Below are 27,642 nucleotides of genomic sequence, written 5' to 3'. Positions count from 1 at the left end.
AGGGCGGGGGGAGGACCCGGCATGTTTGTGGACTTGTTTGTGACTCAGTCCCTTTTGCACGGCGTCTCAAAGGCAGACCTGCAAGCCTTGTCAGGAAGAGAAAGAACTTGGGGGCGGGGGAGGCTGGGGCACCGCATTTGCGTCCAGCCACGCTCGCTCGCGCGGCCCCTGAGCTCCAGGCTCGCGCAGCGGCGTTTCATTAGAGCCCCGGGCCCGGGCCGCGCGCCAGGAACTTCCCCGCACGCAGCGAGATCGCCGATCCCCCGCCCCCCGGCCCGGCCCGGCCCCAGGCCTCGCAATGTCAGGCACGAGCGCCGCCGCATAAAATGGATCCCGGCCGGCGCGGCGAGGGCGGCAGGTTCCCGAGGCTCCTCCGCGCTGCGCCCGGGCGCACACGCGCGCTGTGACCGCCGACCGCTCCCGGGCCACGCGGAGCCGCCCCTCTCCCGGCCCTCGCGCAACTGTCAGGCGAAAAGGGCCGGCGGATATTGGCTCGGAGACACGCCGAGGCTCCTCCCCGAGTCTGGATCTTTATATTTTGGGAGAATTTCTTTGAACTCAGTTACCAAGCTCGGTGAAGGAGACAAGTTCCCACAGCTGACTCGGCTCGGCTCGCCCACCTTCCCGATCCCTCCCTTTCCTCGTGGGGGAGCACGGGCTGACTTGGCTGAAGAAAATGCCAGTTCTGTGGATGTGACCGTGACAAGAGAACGTGCGGCTGGAAGAGGCAGAAGGGGATGAGGAAAAGCATGCTTTGAGGAGAAGAATAAACCAGCGACCCCAACCCTTTCTGCAAATTGGTGCTATTACTTGTGGGGTCCATTTGCTTTCATTCCCTCCCACCCCACCGCTGAAGAAACCTTGCCCTGAGGGCTGAGAGCCAGCCCCCTACGGCCGGGGGACGCTTCTGGGTTGGGGGACCCTCTGGATGTAGCGTTGGTGGAACCTTTAGATACTCTCCTCTGGAAAGGCCACCATGAATTCGGTTGCTGGGAATAAAGAGAGGCTTGCGGTCTCCACCAGGGGCAAGAAATACGGGGTAAGTTGTGACGGTACGACGCGGAGACGCGTTACCAGACCCATCGTGCGGCCCCGGCCCCGAGCTCTCCCCCGCTGCAGAGGCGCCCCCGGGGCCGGCGGGGCTGTGAGTGCGCGGAGGCGGGTCTGCCGCGGGGACGCCCGCACACTCGCCTCGCTCTCGGCATTTTTTCAGTCCTCTCGTTCCTTCCTTTCCCCGCACCCGTAACTTTTGCAGCATTCCTGCACTTCTAGGCAGAGTGAAGCCGAAGGGGAGGGTTTCCCGTGAATGCTTGGCCGTACCTCGGATCGTTTAGCTGGAGCCGGGAGAGCCTCTCGTTTACCTGCAGGATCCGGAGAGTTGGACCCCCTATAATAAAAACCCTGAAATCACAGCCCTCCCCCTACCCTCCCCATAGGGTCTTCCAGGATTTTGTTCCCGGGATCTTGCTGGGATAGGTGCCGGCTTCAAAAGCGTGGGGCGCTGAACCTATGGGTCCCCCCCGCCTTGCAGAAGCCGTGGAAACGGCCCCGAGCGAGTCCTCTTCCTGACCCCAGGAGGAGGCCACCGGGGACCAGCGCGGGGGTCACCCGGGCGGTGCGGACTCACTTAAGGACAATTAACGAGACAGATGGAGGGCAGTTTGGCCGCAGGGCTTAGAGAGGTCCCCAACCGGCTCCCGTGGGCGGTTCGAGCGGGTACTTGGTGGCGCACGTATGACCCAGCTCCAGGGCGCTGCAGCCCGCCGCCTTGGGGCCCCTGACACCGGCGTGTCTTCCCCGCAGGTGAATGAAGTCTGCTCGCCCACCAAGCCCGCAGCGCCCTTCTCCCCGGAAAGCTGGTACCGGAAAGCATACGAGGAGTCGCGCGCCGGCAGCCGGCCCACTCCTGAGGGCGCGGGCTCAGCGCTCGGCTCCTCGGGGACCCCGTCTCCCGGCTCGGGCACCTCGTCCCCGAGCTCGTTCACCGGCTCCCCGGGACCCGCCTCCCCCGGCATCGGCACTAGTTCGCCGGGCTCCCTGGGCGGCTCGCCGGGCTTCGGCACAGGCTCCCCGGGCTCCGGCAGCGGCGGCGGCTCCTCCCCCGGCTCGGACCGCGGCGTCTGGTGCGAGAACTGCAACGCCCGCCTGGTGGAGCTCAAGAGGCAGGCCCTGAAGCTGCTCCTCCCGGGGCCCTTCCCGGGCAAGGTGAGCGCCGCGCGGGGCTGGCTGGGGAGGCGCCGGGAGGGCGGGGCCGGGCCGCCACCCACGGCAGCTGCTCTGCACGCCGCGACCTTGCGCCCGGGCTCCACGCGAGGGCCCCCGGCGGCGCTGGGGATGCTCCACACCTCACGGGGCTCTAGCACGCGGGGCGACCCGTGCACCTTCCTCAGCCAGGCCGCCCGGGGGCAGGAGGACCGAGTCCCGAGCGCGAAGGGGCGCCCGTGGCCACAGGCCTCACGGCCCACGGGGGAGGCCCCCAGGTGGTCTCTCCTGCCGCCCCCTCCCAGCTCTCCCTGGCGGCTGCAGGCTGCGCTTTCGATGTTTCTCCCCACCCCCACCTGTGATCCTTTACAAAAATGTCAGCGGGAGCTGTAAAAGCAAGCTGATGCTTGGAGCTGGCATTTCCCACTGCCTGTTTGTGGTTCATCCTTTCCGCGATTGCAGAAACAGAAACATACTGGAAAGCCAGCATTTTCCCCTTCTCAGTCTGTGTGTGTGTCTGGGGAAGATCTGGAGGCCGGTGGCTCCTCGGAGCAGTGCTCCCTCCTGGCCTGCTCCTGCGCCAAGCACACTGGTTCCTCCATAGCAACCCTGCCCGCGGTGTGTGACTGGCCGGAGCCCCCAGGGGATAACAATGCAATTGTATTTGCACTGTTGGGTCCAAGTACTATCAAATGATAATATTTACTCTTCCACTTCAAAGAGTTTTTATCAGTGGTTAGAGAGCAATATCAAGGAAATAGAGTGGATTGCTGTAGAGGTTTTTGACACTGTTGGTTCAACGTCAATTTCTGGTTTATTATTTCCGTGACTTTAGAAATGAAATACTGTGATTTCGAGTAGGCGTTTAGGAATGACTGCGTCTGCTGGCCCAACCTGCGTATGCAGATACACACGTTGATGTTTTCATAGGCAAAGGTTAAATTCAACAAATGCCCACAGACGCTGTGAAACTTAAAATGGGGAAAATGACCACCAGGAGAATTGGTTTTATGAATGCAGAACTTAAGAATAATGAACTCGTGGATGGTTGTCAGTGTACCGTTTTTGTAGTTTGATACACCTGCCATGACATCCCAAGGATAAATCTCAGGGAATCAAAAAGCTTATTTCGCTCTTGCGTGCTAGACCTTCCGATTTAACACCATTTCTTCACTCACAGATTTATTTGCTCTCGTGATCCTTCATCAATATTCATTGATTTTCTGCTCCATCCGAGGCACTGTGCCAGGCACAGCAATGAAAATACCGGTCCATTCATGCAGTCCTTGTCCACGTGGAGCTCAGATTCTAGTGGAAGATACAGATAACAACCACAAAATGCACACTTCACAGTGGGAGTGTAGGGTGCTGTGAGGTTGTTGAACTGGATGGGAGCATCTGATAAAGATGGAAGAACCTTGGTTCTTAAAGATCTAATAGCTGATATTTGGCAGTCCTAATACGTTACAGCCTACCAAATTATTTTAGACCTTTCTTGAGGACCCATTCTTATAATAGGCTTTTTGTGGCATTGAGTGTTCCTATATGCAAAGGTAAATCAAAATACACTCTTCTCATTTAAAAAAAGAGGAGGGGAAGGAAAATCTATAGAAGAAACCAATGTTGAAACTCATAAGCGTCCATCATGTTTTATGGAGTCTTGTGACCAGCTGGAATTTTGTTTTTATAGAAACAGCCTGGAACGTTCACTCGCAGTGTTACGGGAGGCAGCTCAATATATTTGCCAATTTTATGTATGTGATAAGGTAAAACTCTTGTTGGTAAACTGATTGTATTGTCAGAGTGAGGTGATGGCCCCAGAAGAAATACTGGATTTGCTGAACTCCCATGCTGTACAATGACTTAGAGTGATCCAAGGACATCTAGAGAAGACCTGGTAGTCATGTGGGCAGTCACAGGGGATCACTTTAAGTGCATACGTGAATGTCACGTAGTACCACAGTCGCCTGAGTTTTATATGTGAAGCAGCACAGTAAAGCGTGACATTTGATGCAAGGGCATAGACAGGGCTTAGCCAGGAAGAAGGATGCTTTGCATCAGCTCATTGTTAGTAATGAGATGTGGGTCCTCAATTTTAACTACAAAATTTCTGCAAGCCTTTGTGAATAATAATTGTGTGTGTGTGTGTGTGTGTGTGTGTGTGTGTGTGTGTTTTAAGCATTTGTACCTTGCATTTAGGTACAATTTCCATTATACCTTTAGCATTTGCAACCTTATAGCCAAACAGTTGCCGTGTTCTCTGGTGCACCATGGATGGAGGCCATGTAACTTGGATAAGACTTTTCTTCTTCCCGGAGCAATATTAATGAACAAACTGTGGACCACTGTAGCCCTCAGGGACAGAAGGAGTTAAGTTTCATTAGAACAAGAGGCGTCACTGTGACTCCAACATGCATTTCGCTCAGTTCGCTCTGAAGAGTAAGGGTCTGGAAGATGAATTTCGCTCAGTTCGCTCTGAAGAGTAAGAGTCTGGAAGATAAAGACATGTTTTTGAGGCGTAATTAACAAAAATCATCTGTGTAGTTTGCTTAAGATGCTTACCTGCATTTGGGAAATATTTTCTTAAATAGAGTGTTAATTCTACTAGGTGGTATTAAATGTCTCCTAGGTAGATATTTAAAAGTCAAAAGCAGAATAGCACATCCAGGAACCTTATTATTTTAGGATGGATTTGGTTTTGGTTCTTCCTTCACCACTGATTTATTTTGTGACATTGGGTAAATTAGTTTTCCTGTCTACTTTTTAACTTTCCTATTAATATCCTAAGGAAAAAAATGATTCAGACTGTTAAAATATCATTAAAATGATCCAAGGTAAGGTCTGAAAAGTGCTTTCATTCTTTAGAGAAAGATACGAGGGTTGATGATTATTAATGAGCTAAGATTCTGTTAGATTTATGTTTTACAGAATTTAAGGTTTTTCTTATATTACTCCTGTCAGTTTCTAATTTCATGTGTATATTTTCTAAACATGCTGCCATATGAGTCCTCACACTGTGCCTGTTGGTAGGTAGCAAGCCCTATTGAATCCCCCGTTTTGTCTTTGGAACAGTTGGTTAAGGAGGGGAGGTGAAGTAGTAGAGAGCCCATTCGGGGTATCTGGTTGGTCCCAGGAGCTAGTGCCTGGCTCTGGTGGCCTGAGAAGAACCATCTTATTCTGAGCACTCCAATGGAGGCTAGGGCTTCATGGTCGAAAATGACCTGATTTGAATGTAACGGAGTGGGCGATGGTGTTGGCTGAGGTAGGAAATAGGAGGAGACATGGAATTGGATGGAGCTCAGAGGGAAGGATGATCGTGAGTTTGGTTTTCCATGCAGCGAGTCTGAGCTTTCTGGAAAGAGATGGAGCATGGAGGCAGATTTAATAATAAAACACTTTGTTGTTGGCTATCTCAAGACTGGCGTGTAGAACTGACAGCTGTGAGCTCACATAGCTGTGCTGTTGATACTCTGTATTCATCCTTTCTGATAGCAACTTACCTGGTGAGTAGATGTTTGTGCTTGGTGACAGATTGTAAAACACTCAGGTTGACTTTTATTACCTTGATCAGTACAAAAAGTACTTACTGGGTTTATATCATTTCTCTTTTGGTGCCGGTGAGTGGAATTGGTCAGATAAAAGAATGTGGGCATGTAAAGTGTTGCGATTTTAAGTGAGAATGGCGCTTTTACCCATTGTAGTGTTCCAGTGTGTAAATACAAAACCATTTCATGTCCAATGGCAAGAGCATCTTTCCTGTTTTATAGACAGTCAAGGCACTGAGCCAGAAATAGGGGCCAAGGAACAAATTGCTCAATTTTGGGCTAGCCTAGATCATTCTGATATCTGTGACAGAACTTTTGAATGGACTGGGCAAGTCCTACGAAACATCAGCCCAACGAAATTCCCTGGAGTAAGCAGTAAAGCTCCAGGTTGGCAAAAGGTTATCAGACATCTGTTCATTTCCATATCAATAAAAGAGAATCTTTTATGTAAAAAAAAAAAAAGTGCAGAACTATGTTCCTATCTGATTGTTTCTCAGTCAGATATTCTGAGTCCATTTATGCCCCAGAAATATCAGGAAGATTAGCCAGACATACTGAGAAGGGTGGCCAGGAATCACAGAGATGAAAGAAAGGAATGCGTCATAGGGGTTAAAAACGCCAAACGTGGACTCTAAATAGCCGGAGACCAAGTAAGTCTAGACTTGAGGAGATATAGATATCCCCACATGCATATTTCTGTATTTTGCCAGCTCCAAAAGAGGGGTAAGAAAAAATAACTAGATGCAAAAAGTCCCCCAAAAGCCATCATAAAACATTTTATAGATAGGATAAAACAGACATTGCATTTCAAGTACTTATTAATTATAAGGGACTTCTAGCTGAAATCTTCTTTTTCTTCTAAGAACATGTGGCTATTTTCAAAAAGCTTCATTTGAGTCTTTCTCATATCAGAAGTATTTTAGATAAAGGAGCAGTTAATAGATAATAGCAGTCATGAAAAAGTCCTGCAGCATTTATCATTTGAAAATTTCTGAAACATTTTGGGAGTTTATAAAAACATTCCCAGGAGAGACATGTGAGCAGTAATCTCTTTTTAAGGCTTAGCAAGCTGTGGAATAATGGCAGTTCATTCTACCAGACTATTAATTGTGAAGCAACATGGTCAGTTTTTATAGTGACTTAATTCAATTTGCAAAAATCCCTGGCCTGCAATAATTCCTTCCACACCCATTGCAGATAGGATTACTACATTAGAAATGTGATTTTTAAGTGGCTGAGGCTGGTAGTTTGTCAGCATTTGGAAGGATTAAGTCAATTAAAATGGAGGCAACATCAGTTGCCTTTTGTTATTTGGCATTATATCACAGATTGTACCATTAGTGGGCCAATAATAGCGATGATAGTAATAATAATAATATGTAATAAATGGCTAACAACTATTGTCCTCCATACCAGGAACTGCACTGGAACGCACACACACATAATCTCATATATTAAAATGAAGATGAGCGTGATTTTTTCTTTTTTACCCTGGAATTCCAAGTGCTTGGTGTGGTTAAGGTCACAGAAGGAAGCATGAAGAAAAAATACGCAAGGAACAGAGAAATCCAATCACACTTTCCCCCAAAAGCTGTTGAGGGTCCCTATGAGTAGAACTGACTGAGTGAGAGGCACCGGCTCGAGATGGTTATTATTTTTCTGGGCTCACAGATGGGAATGTTACTTTCGGTGAGTGGGGAGGTTGGGGGAAAGTGTGTGAGACTGTCAGGTTCTGAGCTGAGTAATTGTCTTGGCTGGAATGCAAGGGGCCGGGGGAAGGAACCTCCTCATATTTACATGCACTCATTGGAGACCCTGTTGTCATCCCTTCCTGAACAGAAAACTCTACCCGAGGGCCCTGTCCTGACCTTCTGCGAGGAAGAGTTCTTCAGCCGGCCATTTCATGCCCCATCGGCAGGGCGGCCAGACCTCTGCTCTGTTTTGTCCTCAAAAAGATTGCAAATTGGCTAGTGTCTGTGAGGGTTCTTGGTCATTTTGCAGGAATACAAGACAAATTTCCTTTTTACCACTCTCTCCAGTCACAAGCTGTTCATCAGCATCCTTTCTTTCCTGTTTCTCATCTATGGTGTTATTGTGGCGAAGGAGCACTGTTTAGAATGTGCTCCCAATCGCTCTTTTATACCTATATATGCACCCATCAGAAATATCTTATTTATTTTATTTTATTGTATTTTTTTGAGACGGAGTCTCGCTCTGTCGCCCAGGCTGGAGTACAGTGGCGTGATCTTGGCTCACTGCAACCTCTGCCTCCTGGATTCAAGCGATTCTCCTGCCTCAGCCTCCCGAGTAGCTGGGACTACAGGCTCTCGCCACCATGCCCAGCTAATTTTTGTATTTTTAGTAGAGATGGGGTTTCACCATATTGGCCAGGCTGATCTCGATCTCTTGACCTTGTGATCCACCTGCCTTGGCCTCCCAAAGTGCTGGGATTACAGGCAGAAATATCTTATTTTAAAGTACATTTGTATAGATGCAAAAGGATTGGGGATACACCTGTATTCCTAATGTACTTTTGAAATATTTGTCAAGATATCAACTCAGTCTGTATCCATCATTTTCTTACCATTGCCTTTGGAACTGCTCCAGAACCTATCTAAGAAAATTGGAAATGAGTCATTATTAAAAAGATGTTTGTCCACCTCCAGGTCTCAAAGAACTCACCTATGTTTTCTTCTAGTATTTAAATAGTGTCCTTTTTAATATTTAGATCTCTAATCCATTGAGAGATTATTTTGGTGCATAATGAAAGATATAGATCAAATTTCATCTTTCTCTAAATGTCTATCCAGTTGTCCCCAAACACTTTATCAAAACATTCATCTTACTTGCAGACTTTTTCTTGTGAAAAAAAAAATTATCTTTCTCACATTAATTGAAGTTACCGCCATTGTCATAAATCAAATTTTCAGTTGTATCTGGACCTATTACAGGATCTTCTAGTATGTTCTCACTCTGTTGTCCAGGCTGGGTTACAGTGGCACAATCTCAGCACACTGCAACCTCCGCCTCCCAGGTTCAAGCAATTCTCCTGCCTCAGTCTCACAAGTAGCTGGAAATACAGGCATGGACCACCATGTCCAGCTAATTTTTGTATTTTTAGTAGAAATGGGGTTTCACCATGTTGTCCAGGCTGGTCTTGAACTCCTGACCTCAAGTGATCTGCCTGCCTTGGCCTCCCGAAGTGCTGGGATTCCAGGTGTGAGCCATTGTGCTTGGCCCACACTATTTTAATTATGGAAGCTCTGTAGCATGTTTTCATGTTTGGCAGGGCTAGCTCTCTCTCCCTCAAGCAGTGCCTTTCTTTTCTAGGAGTTTCCTTGCCTAACTCCAATTTGTTGTTGTTGTTGTTAGGAGCGTGTTGAATGTATACATTAACCTGGGGGAATAGTTGGCCTCTTTATGGTGTTGAATCTTTCCCAAGAACATGGAATACCTTTTCATTTGAACAAGTCTACTTTTTAGCAATTTTTAAGAGTTTCTTCATATAGGCTTTGCACATTTCTTGTTAAACTTTTTCTTAGGTATTATAGCTTTTGTTGCTATTGTAAATGGAGTCTTCACTTCCTTTATCTCTTTTAATTGATAATTATTTATGTGAAGGATATTGATCTACATGTTTTATATCCTGTTGCCTTATTAAATTCTACTATATTCACTGATTTTTTAAAAATTGGATTTTCAAAAAATTTTGTCTTTTTCAAATACAGATATCATTACTCTCTTCCTTTGCTATTTTTATGCCTCTAATTATTTCCTCTTTTTTGTTACATTGGCTACTACTTCAGATACAATGTTACATAATAGTGATATAGTGGGCATGTGTATGTTTTTTTTCTATTAAGATGTTGGCTTTTGGACTGAGATCTGTCTATATTTTTTAAAGTTAAGTAAATATCCATCAATTCCTACTTTAGTGTTTCATTAGGAATGGGTATTATATTCTGCCAAATGTCTTTTCAGTATTTAGAGAGAAAATCATGTAATTTTTCTCCTTAGATTTGTTAATATTGTGAGTTATTGTTATTGATTTTCTAATAGTGAACCATCCTTGTATTCCCATAATAAACCCCACTTGGCCACAGTGCATTTTAAAAAATATGCTTCTGGATCCAATTTGCTAATATTTCATTTATTGTTTTTGCTTTGATATTCATATGCCAATGAACATTTTTGATTCCTGTTTATGTGCCAGCTCTAGTACTATGCCATATTATAATCCAAATAGAAAAAATACTAAAATTCCTGCCCTGGAGCAACTCACAGTCTAGTGTCAGAGACAGGCAAGGAACGTGGTGAAGCGTAAGCGTTCCAGCCACTGGAAATGGCAGGCGTAGGCCAGGAGGGGGTGATGCGTGCCCCCTACATATGGGGAACTGAAGTCGCACATTGTCATCACACACAGTATTTGCCTGAGTGCGTGACAGGCTGGAAAGGAGGCAGGTGGAGGATGAAAGACCTTGCAGGCTATAGGCTGGACTTTATCCTGTAGGATGTGGGCAGCCATTGGAGGGCACTCATGAAGGGAGTGATCAGATATGCATTTAAGAAAGATTGCTGGCCAGGCACGGTGGCTCACGCCTGTAATCCCAGAACTTTGGGAGGCCAAGACGGGTGGATCACCTGAGGTCAGGAGTTCGAGACCAGCCTGGCCAACATGGTGAAACCCCGTCTCTACTAAAAATACAAAAATTAGCTGGGCGTGGTGGCCCACACCTGTAGTCCCAGCTACTCAGGGGGCTGAGGCAGGAGAATCGCTTGAGCCCGGGAGGCGGAGGTTGTAGTGAGCCAAGATCATGCCACTGCATTCCAGCATGGGCGACAGTGTGAGACTCCATCTTTAAAAAAAGAAAGAAAGAGAGAGAGAGAGAGAGAGAGGGGGAGGCGGGGGGAGAGAGAGAGAGAGAAAGAAAGAAAGAAAGAAGATTGCTGTGAGAATGAGCAAGAAGATGGGTTGGAAGAGTGGTGTCACCAAGACCAGTTGGGAGGCCCCTTGCAGTGGCTTGAGTGAAGAATGACATAGACTGAACTAGGGCAGTACAGAGGGAAGGGAGAGGAAGCTCCAGCCTGACAGATATCATATGTAGAAAACCCGCCATGGGGAGCTGCTGAGATACGGGGCCAGAGGGAGAAAAGATGATGCATTCTTCCAGGTTTCTGGCCAAGGAAAGTGTGTGGGTGGTGCTGCCAATTATGGAGATGAAGAATACAGGCAGAGAAGGGGTTTTGTTATTGTGAGTCCAGTGTTTGAGGATGGCTGTGGGTGTTAAATTGATTGGGGTCTCTAGAGCTTGAGGTGGAATGGTCCAATGGGCTCCTGTTGGTGCTCTAGAGTGGCTTCCGAGGTGGAGATGTGGATCTGGGGGATGTCAGCGTGGAGAAGGTGAAGGAATCCACAGACGGCATGAGCTCTCCACAGATTTGTGGGGTGAGACGACAGACAGCTGAGCATGAAGTGGTAGAGCCCATTGACATCGAAGGGACCAGTGGCCTGAGGAGCTAAGAAGACAGACCAAGAAGGAGGGATCAGAAAAGAGGGATGAAAAACCAGGAGAAGGCAGTGTCATGGGAACTGAGGAAGGAGTGAGCTTCAGGGCATAGGGGTGACAAAAGGTCTGATGCCCTGGAGAGGTCAAGGCAGTAAGGACTGAGGTTTTCTTTGAACTGGCAAGGAGGAGGTCATTGGATGTCTTTGTTGGAAGAATTTCTGGTGCCCGGAGAAAGCCAATGGCATTGTGTCCAGAAATAGATTGGGAGGTGAGGACATCTCAGGCAGCATTTGAGTTGCTGAGGACACTGAGTTACAAGAGATCCACTTCTTGAGGCTCTTATTATCTTAAAATGAAGAACCGGAATCAACAGACTTGTGTGAAAAACCAGGCTCCGTCACATAGAGTGTGACCTTGGGCAAGCCTTGGTCTTTCTAAACCTGGTTATTCTCATCTCTACAGTGGGAGTCATGACAGAGCCCCACCAGGAGGATTGTGAGGATTAGGTGAAATTGTGAGATGATAGTCAGCCATTGCTTTCTGTTATTATTCCAATGACTTTCCACAGGAAGTTGAATTTTATAAAAGATTCCTACCCTCCTTCCTTCCCTCTTTCCTTCCTTTTTTCCTTCCTTCCTTCCATCTGACACCAAAATTGAGAAACAGCAGTCAGAGAAAATGAAAGCATCAGTGCGTCTTTGTTTCTTCACCTCCAAGTGGATAAAGCATCTCATCCTTATTTATTCATTTGTAGAGTTGTCACCGCAGAAAGTTTAAGGGAGCTCAGTTGATGTAAATAGTGACTCCTTTGGGCTGTGTTGCCATGAATATGGATTGAGACTTTTTGTCACAGATGGAAATCCCTTCTTTAAGCCCGGCCCCTCTGGTAGCCCCTCCAGGGAGTCTTGCAGATGTGGCATTTGGCGTTTCGGCTCCGGGGAATGAGGGAGAGCAGATTTCCTCCAGTGACTGCGCATGCGATGTGCAGATCTCAGCCGCACCAGGAATTTGGGCTTATCTGCCTTCCAATCCAGCTTTATCTGTCTCAGACAGTTTTCTTTGCAGTTGTACTTTGCTGATCCTATCACATCGATTCCAACCAGACCCCATGGGAAGTCTGGAAATAAAGAAGTCACCCTCCCCCACCAAGCAGGATTTCCTGCACATACATCAGCTCTCAGGGCTGGAGTTGACCGTGGAGGAGAGGGATCCTGTGAGTTCTAATACAAAAAAACTAGACATTCTGAACATTGCTATAGAGGTTAGCAAAGCAGAAGCCTCTGAGGGTAGAGTAAGTGTTATTATTTTTTAAAATACGCAGAACTATAAATATATCTTAAGTGTTATAGACCAGGTTACAGCTGAGGGACTATTTTGATTTTCCTTTTCTACTTATTGGAGTTTAAGTTCAATACTGTTGCCAACCACAAAAAGTTATTGGAACAAATTTTAGCTCTCCACACAGCATGGTTCTAAAATCTTTGATGGTTCTTATGTGTAAACTTTCTTTTTATATAATTTTTTTTGCTTGAAAGCATGAGCTGCAAATAATAAATTAAAATCCGCTTTTCTATCACAGGGGTGACAAATAGAAACTTTTATTTTGATATGTCCTTATCTAAGTGATGTCTGAGATCTGTATATGCTAATTCAGGATTTTTTTCTGAGCTAACCTAGGAACCGATAGAACTTGAGATTTTTCTGCAGTGTAATTTCATCTTTGAGTTGGCAGTGATGAGCAGCTACACTTCCCCATGAAACTCTATCATCGTATTTAGAGTGGTTGCTTTCTTTGGGGTTATAATCACTACTTCTCAGCCCTTCCTCCACCTAACTGGTGGCTTCACACAACAATGGGAGACTCACCTATTAACTGATTAGAAGCCAGCAATAACAACCAGCACCAAAAGCTGTCGAGCTATCTAACCAAATGGTTGTACAGAAAATAAACAGCTGAATTCAGGCAAACAACTAGAAGCAGCCACTATTGTTTAAAAAAAATAATCACCTGCCCAGTTCAGTTGTGTAACTTTGCACAGCAGGGAGTCTCAGTCCTGAGCAGGTGGCAGAGTGTCTTCCCCATGGTACCATGGCTGGGAATTAGAGCATCAGGTGTCCTTTACCAAGACAGGCAGTGTGGTGATGGGGGCTGAGGGATAGATGGGAGGAGGATAGAAAGAAGAGGAATAAGAGGAAAGGAGGAGGAGGATGGATGAGAGAGAGGGCGAGAAAACAAAGAAATGGGTGGTATACGTATCCAAGGTTGTCTACAATTCCAGATATTTAGGTGAAAAAGGACTGTCCTTGGATCTGGGGACAGAGGTGCAGTCCTTCTTCCAGCACTAATAAGCATTATGATCTTGGGAGAGTCACCTAGCTGGCCTGTGCTTGATTTTTCTTTTGTAATCTAAGAGCACAGTAATCAGTGGGCTCTAAGCTTCTCTCTCCCAAGCCTGTGAGTCCCTGTGAAGCTGAGGCTTTGGGAGTCCACTCCGTGAACCCAGTTTCCACAGGGAGGTGCTTGGCAAAGTCCAAGATGGGTTTCTGGCTGAAGCTGTTCTGTGGGCTGCCATGTTTGTGGGACATCTCATCTGCAGCTGGCCGCAGCGACCTCCTTGTTCGTCCAGCCAAGCGGAGGGACCGGTAGCCAAGCAGAGGGACCGGTAGCCAAGCAGAGGGACTGGTAGTGCCGTTGTTGCTGATGCTTCTGCTTTTGGAATTCGGATCATAAACTGACAGGGTTCTTTCTGTTTCTTAATAAAGGTATTTGTTTTACTGTCTAATGTGTTTGTAAGCAGAAATAAACTTAGACAAACAAAAGGACAATTGATTCTAGAAGAGTGATTTAGTATGGAGTATTTGAAGAAAAGTATTGCCTTAGAAATAAGGATGTCTTGTAGTTAATTTTACATTAAAAGTTCTGCCATATTGATTAGGATTTAGAAATAATATATGAAGAGTTCTTCCTGAGTAGCAGTATAGGAAGACCAGAACTCTATAAGCATTTTATTCATCATTCTTCATCTGATTTTTTTCCAAAATCTTTTTGCTCCTTTTGATTTCTCTCTTTTTTTCTGCTCTTTCAAATGCCTAGACAGAGCCGTATTGATTAGGCCAGTATTTACATATCACATGCCCCTGACGTGGGTTTAATGCCCCATAGTGTTTGATGCTGTGGTCTGGGAAAGAATGGAACAGGTAGCTGCCCGCTGAGTCAACGAGGCCCATGCAGTTATCATCGATTTTATTTTTCTCTTTAATCACTTAGCCAAGGTTGCCTCTTTAAAATGTCTACTTCCTGGGGAATGTTTCCCTGACTCTTATTTCAAATCTAATACTTTGTATTTGAGTCTAAACACAATTCAGGGAATATAGCTATTAAAAGCAGAACTTCATTTTGTTTAACTAGCCCAGAGCGCATGATGGCTTTGGAGCAGAGTTGAGAACAGGTACAGAGGAGCAGGAGTCACAGGAACACCACTTGGTGCCCCTCCCTCGTCCTTCCACTGAGCTCTCTGCACGTATCTTATCAGGGCGTGAATGGAGCATTCTGCAGCCAGACACATCCAACTCACAGCAAACCCTCCATACAAGCTTGCTTGTGTCCTCAGACATTCTATCCTTTATTTCTCCTCTTGTTCTTTGCCCGTAAGTTTGTCCATGCACTCAAGACTTTCTGACGGGCCATGTTTGTGTGTGTGTGTGTGTGTGTGCATGCACAAGCACTTTGTGGATGCCCTGAAGGCAGCATGTAAGGTGGTAACACAGTAGACATCCTGCCCCAGGTTTCAGACATTGTTAGGCTGAAGCTTTTATTGGAGGTCAAGGCAGCTAATAAAGTGGGTTGTGCAATTAAAAGAGCATTCAGCAGAGAAGGATGGCTGACTGTCGGCAGGCTGAGAGCAGAGGAAGCGGTTGGCAGCTACCAGTCCTGCCGTGATGGCTTTACGAGCATTTTTTGCAGCTGGGGTGGTAAATGCGATACAAAGGCATGGTTTCAATATGCCCAGTCAGGCACTCTGCTTCCTGTGTGAGGCGTCCACTTGGGGGAAGGAAGTTGCCCGGCTGTGGGCTTTTTGTGGTGGTGCTTTCCGCTAATTTACCATTTTGATAGAGGGCTCATAATTATTAGGGATTCTCCATAATGCCCCTTTATGGTGGCCGGGAAGGAGATGACAAAATGATGAAGAGGTTTGGGAGGCTTCCTCAGGGTCACCCAGGAAACCTCTGGATTCTGAATCTCCATCAAAGATTTAAGAGGATTTATTTATGCTGCTCTCTTGCCCGTGTGAATCTCCTTGACACTACACTCCGTGAGCATAGTTAATGTCCTGTCTTGTTCACTTTGTTTTTTGTTTGGTTCCTGTGTACCAAGCAGATTTCTGGCGTTTTGAAAAAAAAAATCACCTGTCCACTGCTGCATAACCAAAACGTCACTGGTGTGAAGGAAGAGGATGATAGAGGATGGGATGGTGGTGACAAATGGCGGGATGGGAGATGATGCCTGGGTGAGTCCTGGGAAGTGCCATGATGCCATCCCACTGACATGGCTTCCTGTATTCCGGCAAAGAGTGAAATTCACAGGGAGCAAAGAGTAAGAGCAGTGCCTTCACCTCGGTGGAGCTTAGTCTAGGCATTTATGGGTCGGCTGGTTTGAGGGTCCTTGCATTTCTTGTTAGTCAATATGTCCTTGTTTTGGCTAAGTCTCATGTCCTCATATCCACTTCTACCCTTGCAGAATAAAGACATGTGGGAATGTTCACTGGATGCTTACAATTGGTTCCAGGTGTTCCAGGGAGGAAACGTATCAGAACCAAACATAGAGGGCAAATGTCTTAGCCAATTCATGCTGCTGTAACAAAATACCACGAACTGGGTGGCTTATAAACAACAGAAATACTGAGTTCTCCCAGTTCTGGAGGCTGGGAATTCTGAGATCAAGGCCCCATCAGATTGAGTGTCTTGTGAGGTCTGCTTTTTGATTCATAGATGGCACTGTCTTGCTGTGTCCTCACGTAGTGGAAGGGACTGGCTAGCTCTCCAGGGTCTCTTTTGTAAGGGCAGGAATCCCAATTATGAGAGCTCTGCCTTCATAACCTAGTTTGCTGCCAAAGGCCTACCTCCTACTACCGTCACTTTGGGGGTTAGGTTTCAACATGATTTTGGGGAGAACATAAGCATTCAGTCTATTGCAGCAAGCATGAGGTCACTTGTCCACACACTGGCCCCTCAGGCAGTGTTCATGTTTGGTTTAATTTTTCCCTTTATCTGGTAATTGATTCTGCACTGTCTCCGTTATTTGGTGAGATGGTAACACGTGATCACATCCCAATGGAGTTGGGCGTGGGAATAATAAAGAAATCTCCCTTTAAAGGCTTTGGACTACCTTAGAGTTTGAAGAGGAGGAATGCAGTGAGCTGGTTTTGATCGTGTGGTGAAAGTGACAAGGAGGCAGGATGGTTTTTCCACAGACATTGACAGGGTCATGCTGGTTCTCCCAAAGAGAAAGAAAATAGAGTTCATCACATTATTTAAGAGCACCTCTGAAGCACATTATATCTCTTCAGCACATTGTTTAAGAGCACCGTCTTTAATAATTCTTACATGGGGCCGGCACGGTGGCTCACGCCTGTAATACCAGCACTTTGGGAGGCCAAGGCGGGCGGATCACGACGTCAGGAGTTCGACACCAGCCTGACCAACATGGTGAAACCCTGTCTCTACTAAAAATACAAAAAAATTAGCTAGGTGTGGTGGTGCATGCTTGTAATCCCAGCTACTCAGAAAGCTAAGGCAGGAGAATTGCTTGAACCCGGGAGGTGGAGGTTGCAGTGAGCTGAGATTGCGCCACTGCACTCCAACCTAGGCGACAGAGTGAGACTCCATCTCAAAAAAAAAAAAAAAAATTCTTACGTGGGACAAAAATCACTATCCTATGTCAATTGAAATGAAGGCCATTAATTTTTAACACTGTATAAATCGCCTTTTCTCCTGGGAACTTCAGCATATTCTTTTAAATTATTAGCATTTTATAATCATAGAACGATGGCATAGAAGGAACCTACAGGGTGTCCAGCATTGCATCACAGTTCCCTGATGAAGAGCATGGTTCTTGGGGCCTGGCCATCCCATCAAGATTTGTATCGTTTGCTCTGCCGCATACCAGCTCTGGGAACCTAGAGAAGGCCTTAGCCACTTTCTGTGTTGGTTTCCTCACTCGCACGATGGTGTTAATCGTAATAACTGCTTCACAGGCATGTTTTGTCTGCTGCATGGTAGTCATTCATTAAATGTGAGTATCCAAGCTCCCATCCCAAATTGCCAGAAGGGAAAAGTAAAACTTATACTTTTAGACAGCGACCTCCTGACTCCAGGGTTCATTCCATCTCATTAACAGTCAGTTCATTCATTTTTCATTTCCTCATCCCTCCACCTATTTGTTTATCCACTCATCTACCTGTCCAGCATTTCTTTGGCCTTCACCGTACATACGTGTGTCTAGACTTGGGGTGGGGATGTAAAGATGACTAAGACACAGCCCTTGCCCTCAAGTCCCTCCTAGTCTGGTGGGTGGGGTGGGTACAGAAGGCACGTGGTAAGTGCAGAGTTACGACACTTGGGGAGCAGCCAGCATGGCTCCGGGCTGCTGGAACATTGCATCTGTCTTTTCTTACGGGCCCCGCCTAAGAAGTGTCATGGCTAGGAGGGAGTGGGAAGGGGTAGCTTCCTAGAAGGGGTGACGATGGAGAGGAGTTAGCGAGAGAAGACTGAGGAAGGTGAAGTGAGGAATCTCATAGCTAGAGACCAGAAACAGCCTTGAGGGTCTGCAGGAACCCGAAGAAATGCAGCATTGACAGACAGGAGGTGTCCAAAGTGGGTGGCCCAGCTGGGCGCAGTGGCTCACACCTGTAATGCCAGCAATTTAGGAGGCCGAGGAGGGCAGATCACCTGAGGTCAGGAGTTCAAGACCAGCCTGGCCAACATGGTGAAACCTCATCTCTACTAAAAATACAAAAGTTAGCCAGACGTGGTTGTATGCGCCTGTAATTCCAGCTACTTGGGAGGCTGAGGCAGGAGAATTGCTTGAATCCAGGAGGCGGAGGTTGCAGGGAGCCAATATTGCGTCACTGCGCTCCAACCTGGGTGACAGAGCGAGACTCTATCTCAAAAAACAAAAACAAAACAAAGAGGGTGGCCCACCACATCAATTTCACAAGAAGTGAAATAACAATGTAAGATTTATACGTCAGTTTTAACAAATGATGATACCGTGTAATACATCAGTATAGCAGTACAATAGCCATGTTCATAGCAGGCTTATTCACAATATCCAAAAGGTAGAAGCTACCCAAGTGTCTGCTGACACATGAATGACTATGTAAAATGTGGTATATCCATGCAATGGAATAGTATTCAGCCCTAAAAAAGGAGATTAAGGCACAGGCTATGACCTGGATGAAACTTGAGGACATTATGCCAAGTGAAATAAGCCAGTCATAAAGACAAATATTATATGATTCTGGTTATATGAGATACTTAGTGTAGTGAGATTCATAGAGATAGAAAGTAGGATGGTTATTACCAAGAATTGGAGAAGATGAAAAGAATTCTGGATATGGAAGGTGGTGGTGGTTTCACAATGGTGGGAACATACATAATGTCACTGAGCTGCACACTGAAAAATTATTACGAGAGGTAAATGTTATGTTGCTTTACTGAGCGCACACACACGGAAAGTAGTATAAGTTGTGTCACAAAATTGTATTTTGATGGAAGTGATATCCCTGTGGACTGATCGTCCAGTGATGGCTCATGAGGGTAATCATGGTAATACTTACTGATCTGACCACCAGAGACTTCCGAGCACATTATGAGCAGTATCACATTTGATCCACCCTGTGAGATAGGCCACTTTATGGGTAAAGAAGCTCAGTGAGGTTAGATGCCTGGAGACGCGGGCCGGGGAGGCTGTGGTCCTGCACTCACTGCACAGCCCTTCCTAACCGCCTGCTCCCCTGCCTCCCTGTGAGGCTCACTGCAGTCCCTTGGAGGGAAAGGGGATGCTACTGAGAATTGGGGCCAGGTGAATGGCTGTAGAGGGATGCAGGAGTCCCCCCCACCCTTTTCTCTCCTTTCTCTTACTTCCACGGACCTTCTGAGAATAGAGCTGGCCCTGGCAGCCAAGAGCCCCTTAGCTCCTCCCTCTGCATTTGCCGTGGTATGATGTGTGACATGGGCCAGACCCACGCTGCTCTGTGCTGCGGGACTCAGCGCAAGACGGGTCTTTTATTTGTGCCTGTGGTCATTAGAAAAGTTTTACACGGGCAGTCATCATCACTAAGTAAACACATTAAGCCGGCAAATCAGTCTTTGTGAGAGCAGCACATTAAATGGTTCCCTGAATAGTAGTTACTGGTACATTACTATAATTACATCACACATTTTGCAGTAAACTCCAAAAAGATGATTTATTATCTCTTGGGTGCTTGACAGCAATATGCTCAATGGCAGCATAACTTTTCCAAATTTTCCCACACATTTTCTGTGTATGACTCTTTTGGAATTAGACCAAATGGACCCTTTTAAAGATCTGCTGAGTTAACACCACCTTCTATTTATATGGCTGCGTTCTTCAGGCCACACTGTACTGGCTCATTGCCACTATTTTCCCATCTTTCTCTTAACACCCCTTTAAGGAGTATCATGGCTGGATGTGGCCTGGTCTCTCTTAAATTCCTTTAAGAGACAAAAGAGAAGGACATCTCTAACAGTAATATAAGAAGAAAAAAGAGAGAGAGAAGGACAGACAGACCAAGAAACTCTTTTTTTACTCCTATTCAGCAACTATGTAGGTATGTATGTATGTACTTATTTATTTATTTATTGAGACAGAACCTTGCTCTGTCATCCGGGCTGGAGTGCAGTGGTGCAATCATAGCTCACTGTAACCTCAAACTCCTGGGCTCAAATGATCCTCCTGCCACAGCCTCCCAAGTAGCTGGGACTGCAGGCATGCGCCACCACACCTGGCCCCTCAGCAACTATTTTTACAGTATCGACTCTGCGCCAGGCACTGTTCTAGGCTCTGGACTCTTGATCAGTGTCACCAGTGAGCTTAGGACAGAGCTGACATCTCCTGCCTGTTCTTTGGCTTTACTCCCCATAGGGCTTTTCTGGAGAAGGGCCCTTTGGAGCTTGTGGGATTTCAGGGTTTATTGAAATTTATCTACCTTTTTGCAGGTGTCTCATGCTTCCTGGGTTAAGGAACGGGAATTATCATAATGTATACCACGGTCTCTGGCCACAGATGAAGTACCACAGTCATCAGATTATGAAGCCTCCAAGCTTCTCTTGCAAAGGACTCCCTCGGACCACTCTCGTGGACTGCGGCTAACTGGGAGTTTCTCCTGGGGTCCCACTGCTCATTCCTTGCTGTCTCTCCCGGTTGAGACTTCCCACCAGGGTGAAAAGCTAGAACAGTGGCTTTTGTCTTAAGCAAGGCCATTAGATGGTACAGTAACTGCTTTCAGATGCTGCTGATGTGGCCCAGATTCAGCCTAGTGACCCAGAGGTGAAAGGCTACATATTCCATTACAACCCCTAGCCAGTCTGCCTCCAGACTCTAGTGCATTTCAGTAGAGAAAGGAAGGAGGATAGGGTGACATACACACTAGATAGCAGCTAGAAGTAAGTCTGGGAAAATCTAAGAATGGAGCTTCAATTTCTAGAGATGCTTTTGTAAAGTGCATTGCCTGTGTGCTGTGAACGTGATTGTAATGGATTATTCAGGTAAGGTAGAGACGAGAACACAGAGAATCAGAACAGGGAACTTGGAAGAGGGAAAGTAAATAGGCATGGTTGCCTGTTTATTTTGAGGTTTCGGGTGGCTATTAGCCCTACAAATGCCAGCCAAGGGCAAATTTCTGTTGGTTGAGATTCTTTGAGATTCTGTCAATGCAAGATTTTTTAAAAAGCAAGTATAAAAGATGAGAAGATGCAGTTTTGTGGCAAAGCATAGAAAGTCACTAAGTCCATCCATGATTAAAAATAGTGAAGAGACCATAATTCAAATCATATGATCTCTTTTATTGTAATCATATTTACTCAAAAGCCTCTTTCGTTTGTTCCATTTCTAATTGTTTTCTCATCTTGTGTAGAGTTAAAAGAGTCACGGGCTTTATTGAAGGATGGAGAAATTTTATTCTCAGAAATTTTGCTTCAGTGTGTATTCCCTGTGAGACATTGACATTTTGTTTTCAAAACATATATATATATATATATATATATATTTTTTTTTTTTTTTTTTTTTTTTGAGGCAGAGTCTCACTCTTGTTGCCCAGGCTGGGGAGCGATCTCAGCTCACCGCAACCTCTGCCTCCTGGGTTCAAGCGATTCTCCTGCCTCAGCCTCCCAAGTAGCTGGAATTACATGCATGAGCCAGCACACCCAGCTAATTTTGTATTTTTAGTACAGACAGGGTTTCTCCATGTTGGTCAGGCTGATCTTGAACTTCTGATCTCAGGTGATCCGCCCACCTCAGCCTCCCAAAGTGCTGAGATTACAGGCATGAGCCTTGTAATTACAGGTGCCTTGAAGGCGCCTGGCCTTCAAAACATATTTGTTTAGGGAAAAGTAGTGTCAGATCTATGAAGGTCATACTGGAACTTACTAGTAAGTAGAATGCCATATTTCATGGAAGGAGACCAGAGTTCAGGAAGCATCCTTCCCACAGGGACTATCATGGGATTTAGTTCCTTCTTTTTCTGCATCCCAGATGTTCCTGGAGGTGCATACTTGCTGGCAAACCTGGAGTTGGAGGGATGAAAGCTACCAGAGGCCCTGATGGGTGTTATATAAGATGCCACGTGTGAGCCACTCCCCACAAGACGCCAGCTAGGCAGGGAACCTAGTTCGGCACTTTCATACCCAGTCTAAAGGCTTCCGGGACACCTGTGGGTCAGCTGGCCAACTCCTATTAACCATGCCTTCATCTGTAGTGGAAGGAACATGCCTCACAGGATGGTCTAGCAGGCGATGGGGCCTTTGACTTTCAGATTAGTCTTCCTGCGACTTTTAAAGGTCATGTTTACTTTTGAATATAACCTGGGATGAAGCATTTAACAGCCTCTGGTACTTTTGTGAATTGGTAGTTTACAGAGGGCTCGCTGGTAGCCTTGGCCAGCTCTTTGCCATAAAGTCCTTAAGCATAGACATACAGGGATATTGCCATTCCCTTTATTTTTAATTAATTAAGTAGTTTCTAGAGAGAGGGTTTCGTTCTGTCGCCTGGGCTGGAGTGCAGCAGCAAGATCGTAGCTCACTGCAGCCTCAAACTCCATGGCTCAAGCGATCTGCTTGCCTCAGCCTCCTGAGTAGCCGGGACTACAGGTGTGTGCCATCATGCCTAGCTATTTTTTAAATTGCTTGTAAAGATGGGGTCTTGCTGTGTTGCCCAGGCTGGCCTCAAATGCCTGGCCTCAAGCCTCCTGCCTTGGCCTCTCAAAGTGCTGCGATTATAGGTATGAGTCACTGCATCGGGCCCATGAGTCACTGCACCTGGCCCATTCCCCCTGCCTTTATTGATTCCTGCTTCCCCCTAGGATAACACTATCTCTTAAAAGAGTGTTGCCAAGAAACCCTATTTTTTAAATTCTATGTTGTATTTTAAAGAGGAAACCCTATTTTAGAGATATTTTTGTGGGAATGGCTTTGGAGTATCAAACTTCTGAAGAACCTGGACTATGTTGGGGGCATTTACGGTGACAGTGCACATGGGCTGACACTGACGAATGGCTCGGCCGAGCAAGCCAGTGAAGCAAAGGGCAGGAGAGGGGACTTCCTGGCATCCTGGGTCTCTGCAAATGAAATTGCTGTAGCGCTGTTATTTACCTCACTGTATATGAAATGAAGGGGTAGGATTCATTGCCTTTTGGTTTTGATTTTACTTGTTTTTAGGGTGTGTGTGTGTGTGTGTGTGTGTGTGTGTGTGTGTGTGTGTTTCCCCCTGGCCTTCTGGTGACGGATAATGGTGATGGCAGTTTAGGCCCGTTTCTGATTAGTAAAATGACCCTTCAAATGAAACTAGGAGAAAAATGCTCTCCTGAACCTCTGGAACCCTGGTTTTTCCTATCACAAGTTTAATGGCTTCAGGTCCTATGTTTTTAGCTAAGAAAATGAAAGACTTGGTCAGCGGGGATTACAGTTTTTTGTTTAGAGAGAAGGTAAAAAGGTTACGTGAAGATTTGGTGTGGGTTTAGACTGGGGTTAGCCTCCATCTAGGAAAGGTCTGAAGATCGAGAATGAGGCCAGGTTGTGCAGGCAAGCAGAGCTATCTTGGGCAGCTAGATTGTGATGTTTCTGGGCAGAGATATTTTGTCCCTTATGAGCGTATCAAATCACAGAGGTCACATCTCACTATCACTGCTTTGTTACAGGAGAAAGACCCGTTCATCAGAATAATTCCTACGCTTTGAGCCACTTATTCAAGTGGTGCTAGTCACATTCAGAAAATAGATAACCTACTATGTGTTTGTGCTGTGCTAGGAGTTCAGAGCTTTCAAGCACAACCATATAACCGAGTTTGACTTTGGAGCTGTCATTGTGGGTTTGGGGCTGTATTTTAAAATAAGAGGAGCGGTGTCTTTTGGGCTTTGCATTTTTTTCAAATGCTTTTTTCTTAGCCCTTTCAGTGATCCATTTCTTGGGCTGTCTCTTCAGTCATCAGTCTCTTGGTAGTCTTTATTCTAAGTTTTTTTCCTTTTTAATTGTAGTAAAATCTGTATAGCATAAAATTTCCCATGTTATTCCTTTTTAAGCATATGGTTCAGTGGCTTTAAGTACCTTCATATCATTGCATGGCCATCGCCACCATCCATCCATTTCCATCATCTCAAACTAAAACTCCAAATGCATTAAGCAATAACTTTTGTTATTAAAGTGTTTAATAATCACTTTGGTGCTGTTTAACCTCTTTACCTGATTTCCTCCCCTTTTCTTGCTCCTTTTCTAGTAGTTTCTACCAATAGATCACCTGAATAAGATTGCCTGTGTCAAGCCTGGTGTCGCCTTGGGCTTTGGGGATAAAGGCTGGCGGTACCGCCTGCGACGTGGGCTGCCACGTGCAGTATCTGAGTGGAGGGCCCGTGGGGCCGGCTCTACAACCATCCGAGCAGATGGGGGCTCTGTCCCTTACTCCTCAGGCACCTGACATTGGACTTGCCTCCGGGTAAATAGTTCTTATCAGGCATTTACTTGGAACAATTCTTAACCATGTTTTTTTTTTTTTTTTTAAATAATTACTGACATTTGTACTTTAAGCTGTATACAAATGTTCGTATTTGACAGATATTCTAAGCATTAGAGATATTTAATGAAAACTTGTAAATAGGCAAAACGACATTTAAAAAGACTGCCCGTCTTTGTGAAAGCAGCAGTTAGTTCTCTTGGCTCCAATTTCCCCCTCTCCACTCTAAGATATTTTTAAATAAAACAGGGTTTGAAATTCTCCAGAGAATGCTTTAAAGAGAAAGATCCAAGTGACCTCATTAAGTCATTCATTCACATATTCATTTATCACACATTTATTAAGCTCCCAATATGTGCCACTTTCTGTGTGTTAAATACTATGTATTCAAAAACAAAGGAGGCTGGGCGCAGTGGCTCACGCCTATAATCCTAGCTGTTTGGGAGGCTGAGGCGTGTGGATCACCTGAGGTCAGGAGTTTGAGACCATCCTGGCCAACATGGCGAAACCTTGTCTGTATTAAAAATACAAAATTTAGCTAGGCGTGGTGGTGTGTGCCTGTAATCGCAGCTACTCAGGAGGCTGAGGCAGGAGAATCACTTGAACCCCAGGAGGTGGAGGTTGCAGTGAGCCAAGATTGCGCCACTGCACTTCAGCCTGGGCGACAGATCGAGACTCCGACTCCAAAACAAAACAAAAAACAAAGGAGACCCCAACATTGGTCGTGAGAAGTTTACCAACCAGGAGGGGAGATAAGTGTGTAAATAAGCAAACAAGTGTCATAAAGGCTGGGGCACAAGAGTGGGTGGGTGGAATTCAGGTAATCCAGGAGGTGTCAGAAAGACCAGGGGTGGACCTTTCATCTGAGCCACGACGACAAGCAGGTGTTTGCTTTGGAGACAGAGGGTGGACAGGATGTTCTGGAGAGCTGCAGTTGCGGGGCAGAGGCAGTGAGGCACAGGCCTGGCGCATGGCCTGTGCAGGCCTGGGTGGTGAGGGCAAAGACAGTGAGCAGAGGAGGCAGCGCCTGGGGGGGCCTGGCCAGGGACCCCACCCCCTGCATCCTGATGAAGATCTGTAAGAGGACCATATCTGGGTGCCTGGATAATCGCTGGCAGCAGCAAGGGAATTTCGAAGCAAGATCTCAGCTGGAGACAGGCAAGAGGCTGTTGCCATGCTTTTAAAGAAGTATCAGAGATATTTTGCTTTTGAAACATTTGGCTTCACTGGAACTTTCGTCTTCCTATGAAATATTGGAGGATGTCAGATCCTCCCCCATTTCTAAGAGTAGGAGAGACTCATGTATCTTTCTCTTTGGGGTAAACATTCAAGTTCAGATCCTGCAGGTAGCAGATAGAGAGAGAGAGAGAGAGAGAGAGGAGTAGTTGAGAGTGTGGCCATTGGAGTCCAGGGAGTCTGGGTTCTAATTCTGGCTCTCCTCTTAAATAGTCCTGCAGCTTGAGCAACTTACTCAACTCTGTCCTTCCTCAACTTCCACATCTGTAAAATGGGGAGAACACCTTCCTTTCACGGTTATAGGCAAATGAGGTAATAATCTCTTTTAAAATACTTAGCCCAAGTAAATGCTCAGTATCTGCTAGCTATCATCTCCAGTTTCTATTTCCTGAACTGTGACCTTGACTAAATGTGGCCCGGTTCTTTAAGAGAGGGGATTTGTAGTCACTTTAAAAAATCTTCAGCTGTGCTCATGTGGTCGGGAGTACTGTGTCAGTTTTCCTGCCTGTAGCAGATGTGTAGCTCCTGGGCCGGTGGTCACCATGGATATGGTGGGGTGGGGTGGGGGTGGGGGAAGAGAAGGAAGCCGAGCTACAGAGACATTCATACACTTGTTTGTGACCACAGCAGGATTTGGGGTCCTTCTAGAGTCACTGCCGCAGGATTCTTTTTGTTTTTTTCTTTTTTAGAGATGGGGCCTTGCCCTGTCACCCTGGCTGGAGGGCAGTGAAGCCATCATAGTTCACTGTAACCTTGAACACCAACTGCAGGATTCCTATTCTCTTTTGTGGACAAGATAGGGTGGGGGACATTGTGTACCCCCTTCTTCCCTGTCCTAGTCTGTGACAGACCCTGTCAGACATTGAAAGGCCTGAGAGCTGCAACAGTGATTGTGCCAGAGAGGAATTTGCCAAAGCTCTCAGCGATCTTTCTGCATTAAAGTTTCTTGTCATTATCTCTTTCACATACAAATTCAAGCCTTTTTTTTTTCCCTTGAAATCACTTTTGTGCTGTTTAACCTCTTTACCCTGATTTCCCCCCTTTCTTTCTTGCTCCTTTTCTAGTAGTTTCCAGCTAATGGATCACCTAGATAAGATTGCCCCTGTCTTTGTGAGAGCAGCAATTAGCTCTCACCCTGAGAAGGCGGCGTGTTCTGTTGCTTGGCAGCCTTGGTGCAGAGGATGGATTGGGTCTGCCTCTTTTCATTAGAAAGTAGGTTATCGATTAGCACGGATGCCAATTTACTACAGAGGCTGTTGCCAATGCCTCTTGATCTCATTATGGTGTAAATTTTCAAGATTGTATCACATTAGCTCAGGAGAATTCAGGAGAGAAAAACATAGTAAAGTTAAAAAAAAGCCAAAAAAAAAATTCTTCCATTATATTATAGCCCAGGCAAAAATAAACATGGCTGCACCTGACCGTGTTTGGAAAGGACCTGCGGTGTGTGTGTGGCTGGGTTGGTTATGAGGTGTAGGAAAACCTAGCAACAGGTTTCAGGGTACTTCATGTTTTTGGTTTATTCCTTTGATTTCTTTTAGGACTGATTTTTTTGGGAAATGGTGATTTTTAGGGAAACTGCAGACTGTTGGGTCTGTTTTTTTATGGCAAGAGCCTTCTAGTCTCAGCTTTGTGAGACAGAAGAAGGAGGCAGGGACAGTGAGATGGCAGAGGAGGAGATGCTGGCGACTGTGGGCTAGCTAATGCTAATTTTGAGGACCAGATAGTTTGGGTGCAGGGCTAACTGTTGTTCAGTTAGGAGTCTGAGATCATTCCCTTCCAAAAAGTGCCTTTATTGACATACAATTTATGTGCCATAAAATTCACCTGTTTTAAATGTGTGTGGGCCTAACTCTTGGTCAATTAGGAATCTGAGATCATTCTTCTATAAAAAATGGCTTTATTGAGA

The 27,642-nt window shown here is 45.9% G+C and overlaps 1 protein-coding gene across 1 annotated transcript in view; it reads left to right on the top strand.

Moving 5' to 3' along the window:
- The window catches only part of KIF26B (kinesin family member 26B), a 566,488-nt gene continuing 538,846 nt past the window's right edge, over positions 1-27,642 (top strand). Inside the window, exons 1-2 of the mRNA XM_054447009.2 lie at positions 1-1,039; positions 1,804-2,205. Coding sequence (XP_054302984.1) covers positions 977-1,039; positions 1,804-2,205 — 465 coding nt within the window. The 5' untranslated portion in view covers positions 1-976. The remainder of the gene's footprint in view (positions 1,040-1,803; positions 2,206-27,642) is intronic.

The sequence above is a fragment of the Pongo pygmaeus genome, chromosome 1 (assembly GCF_028885625.2).
Source record: "Pongo pygmaeus isolate AG05252 chromosome 1, NHGRI_mPonPyg2-v2.0_pri, whole genome shotgun sequence".
Taxonomy (NCBI): Eukaryota; Metazoa; Chordata; class Mammalia; order Primates; family Hominidae; genus Pongo; species Pongo pygmaeus.
The sequence above is the reverse complement of the archived record's forward strand: the minus strand, read 5'-3'. Positions and strand labels throughout refer to the sequence as shown.